Raw genomic sequence first — 3,485 nt, forward strand, 5'->3', positions numbered from 1 at the left:
TCTCTATGTAGCCCTGGCTGTCCTGGAACTCACTTTGTAGACCAGGCTGGCCTCGCGAACTTAGAAATCCGCCTGACTCTGCCTCCCAAGTGCTGGGATTAAAGGCGTGTGCCACCACTGTGCGGCAAAAATGATCTTCTTAAAAGTTCACCCAAACAAATAAGCGAACACAGGCTTCAATTTTAAAGGACTAGTAGAGCCTGTTTAAACTTTCTAGATAAATAACAGCTCAGAATCTTAAAAGTTGTTACTAAAACTTCTCTATTGTGTTTGGCTTATTTTCTTTTAAATATTCATTCATTTATTTATTTAGTGCACTGTTGTTGTCTATGTGTATGTTGGATCCCCTAAAACTGGAGTTACAGACAGATATGAGCTGCTATATGAGTGGTGGGAATTGACCACCCAGGTCGTCTCAAAGAGAGCCAGTGCTCTTAAATGCTGAGCCATCTCTGAGCCATCTCTCCAGTCCCTGGTTTATGTTATATTTTAAGTGTTAAATCCTATTGCCCTATGGCTAAAATCTAGTCCCATAAATATAACTGTAGAACATTCTCCAAAATATCCTACCTACAAGTCAATCTACATCTTGGGTTGAATTCTTATTCTTTACTTTGCCACTAAAAAATTAAGCATACTAGATATAAACAAACAAAAGTCCTGTAAGTAGAAAGGACTGTCCCAAAGCAGTCTAAGCTCTCTTCTCTTTCGCTCCTTTCAGACTAAGAGTCACACAGATGTGGATTCTTGTTCTGGTCCAACCATTAACCATCTGGGTGACCTTGAAAAACTGGCTTTCATCTATTCATGCCTTTCCTGCCTGCCTTAAATGATTATACAATAGCTTTGAGTGGTCTCAGGGTACAAGACAATCAGAGGGTGAGCTACTTACAGGTTACAAGATAGTCAGAGGGTGGGGTATTTACAGGGAACAAGACAATCAGAGGGTGGGCTACTTACTACAGCTGAGTGGGAAAAAGCAAGCCTAAATGTGGGAACACAAGGAAGGAAGAAGAATGGAAGCTGACAAGTGACAGCAGAGAGTATGGAAGGAGGGGGACATTCAGAGAAACAGTGACAAAAATAAAAAAGTGGACAGAGGTTCTGAACCGACAAGGAAAAACTGGCAAGCATGTCATCGAGCCTATATGCTGCTTGTAGAAGCAAGGTGCTGCATCTCGGAAGGCACCCCTCATGGGACAAAGCTATCAGATGACAAACTGCTCACTCCCTACCAATTAGTTCAATTAATTTGTTGAGTACCAACTATATGCCCAATGTTATACAAAGTATTAGGACATTTACTCATTCAACAAACACTTGCAAATGACTTTCTATGTGATGGGTGTGGTTCCAGATATTGAGGTTGCAGCAAAATACAAGCACACTGCTGATCTAGAGCCCTTATTCTGAGGAAGAAGGCAGCTCTAATGCAAGGTCTAACTTTCCTTAAATAGATAGCTAGAAAGTTCTGTATATGGTTATTACCTGATGGTATGAAGACAATATTGATGCCAAATATAGTGTGAGTCAGCCAGGTGTACAATCCATAGAAGCCAGCCATTTTGAGGGAAGCATCAAATACCCCTCTAGGAAACCCAGAGAGAAAAGAAAAGGTAAATAACCCCAGCATCATAATACAGTTCAGAAAAATTATCACCTTTGGGTTTCTAGACACTTGATTCCAAATTTGGCAACAGGTCTCACTTCTCTGAGAATGTTACTTACTTTATTAAAATACTAAAGCCCATATACTAAGCTGCAAATTACACTTCTCTCTGATGAGACAATAACTAAAACATCTTTAAAAAGTGTATCACTGAACTTACCCACCAATTTTCTCCTGAGTAGAGGCTGAGGTGGGAGGGAATCATACTCAGGGCCTTGTGCATTAATGTAAGCACTTAACTAAGCTAGGCCCCAACTTTCCACTTCTCAAGTAGGTATTTCCTGGATAAGAATCATATTCTCTACATCTAAAGAAAGAATTAAGTTCTAAGAAACCCAACTTGCATCTAGTCCACATATGAAAGGAACAAGTGAGTATAGTGCAGTGTAGAGCAAGTCCTGGGTTCAAGCCCCAGAACAGAAGGGAAAGATTCAGGAATAAGAGGGGAAAGGGGGAGAAAGAGCAGAAAAGTACACAGAAGGGAAAGGGAAGGGCCAGAGAAGAGTGAGGAATAATCTAACATAATCTATCAATTTTTCCTTTTAACAAGATCTTTATACATTTCTTTATGCAACCAAGACTACAAAGTAACTTTTAGTATCAGGTAATGCAAGTCATCTGGGGAGATACATGGTTTTTAACTGTAGAGTAAAGCCAGGCAGGAAAATACAAGGAGTAAAAACAGGCTATATCTTGCTATGGCACTTCTCTGTTGAAAGAGATTAAGGCAGTCCTGTGTGGAAAAGGCCCCAAGTAACCCCAGGAACTACAGAGGCCAGGACTATGTAGGGGCAGACAGTTACAAGAAGGTAAAGCTATCACTAAAAAAGAGGACAGTGGCAGCAAAGTGACACGGCACACAGAAGCACACACAGGCTTTCTGCAAAGATTCCCAGGAGGGAGACCCCCAGAGCACAAGCTAGATCTGTACTCAAGTGACTCTGTCATGCAATAGTACTCTGACACATGGTGTCAATCAATACCTCCCCATCTGCAAAAGCTTTGCCACCTTTACCAATGGTGTTACTCAAGAATATGTCATGTGACTCTCACAACATGGACCCAGGTTTAAATATATCAAAAAGACAGAAAGGAGAGGAGCTACCTCATACAAAACAAAAGAACTGAAAAGTCTAAGAAAAACAAATGATAGGGAAACATGGATAAACAGAGAATAAAGAAAGGGAGAATGTCTGGCCTGGAAAATGTAAGTTAAAGGATCCTGGAAACATCAGGGAGGAGGTTGAGACAAGAGGCAAGGCTTAGTAGCTTAAGGGGCAGCAGTCTAAGTAGAGGAGGGGGCAGGACACCCTCAGAAGGCAAGCATGGAAAGGAAGGGGCGGCTGACTGTTCTCGGAGACCTGAGGACAACAACACATCAGCCAAGGAGGGTATGGAATCCTTATACATTAGACCACTGGACATGGAAGCTGGGGAGGAGGGATAAGCACACTAAGTACTCGGGTGAGGAGCAGGTCACGGAATTTGTCTAGTGTGAAGAGGGGGCTTGCATTAGCCTGACATTATTTACAAGTTTTTCATAGTGAAAGTAAGCTAGCACTAAGGATACAATAAACTAACTCTACTGAGGCTCCTCGAAGATGACTCAAACACCAGCTCACTCCAAAACAGAGCACTTATGGGATGAGCACAGCCTTTCTTTCTACCCTGAACTGGGGTTGTCTGTAAGAGTCATTACAGCAGCCAGGTGGTGGTGGCACATGCCTTTATTCCCAGCACTTGGGAGGCAGAGGTAGATGCATTTCTGAGTTCAAGGCCAGCCTGGTCTACAGAGTGAGTTACAGGACAGCCAGGG

The 3,485-nt window shown here is 42.2% G+C and overlaps 1 protein-coding gene across 4 annotated transcripts in view; it reads right to left on the reverse strand.

Moving 5' to 3' along the window:
* Tmem245 (transmembrane protein 245) overlaps window positions 1-3,485 on the reverse strand; it is a 76,551-nt gene that overhangs the window by 14,397 nt on the left and 58,669 nt on the right. For all 4 annotated transcript variants that reach the window (XM_031377453.1, XM_031377451.1, XM_031377452.1 and 1 more), the window contains one exon: window positions 1,489-1,589. In XM_031377453.1, coding sequence (XP_031233313.1) covers window positions 1,489-1,589 — 101 coding nt within the window. The remainder of the gene's footprint in view (window positions 1-1,488; window positions 1,590-3,485) is intronic.

The sequence above is a fragment of the Mastomys coucha genome, unplaced genomic scaffold, assembly GCF_008632895.1.
Source record: "Mastomys coucha isolate ucsf_1 unplaced genomic scaffold, UCSF_Mcou_1 pScaffold18, whole genome shotgun sequence".
NCBI lineage: Eukaryota > Metazoa > Chordata > Mammalia > Rodentia > Muridae > Mastomys > Mastomys coucha.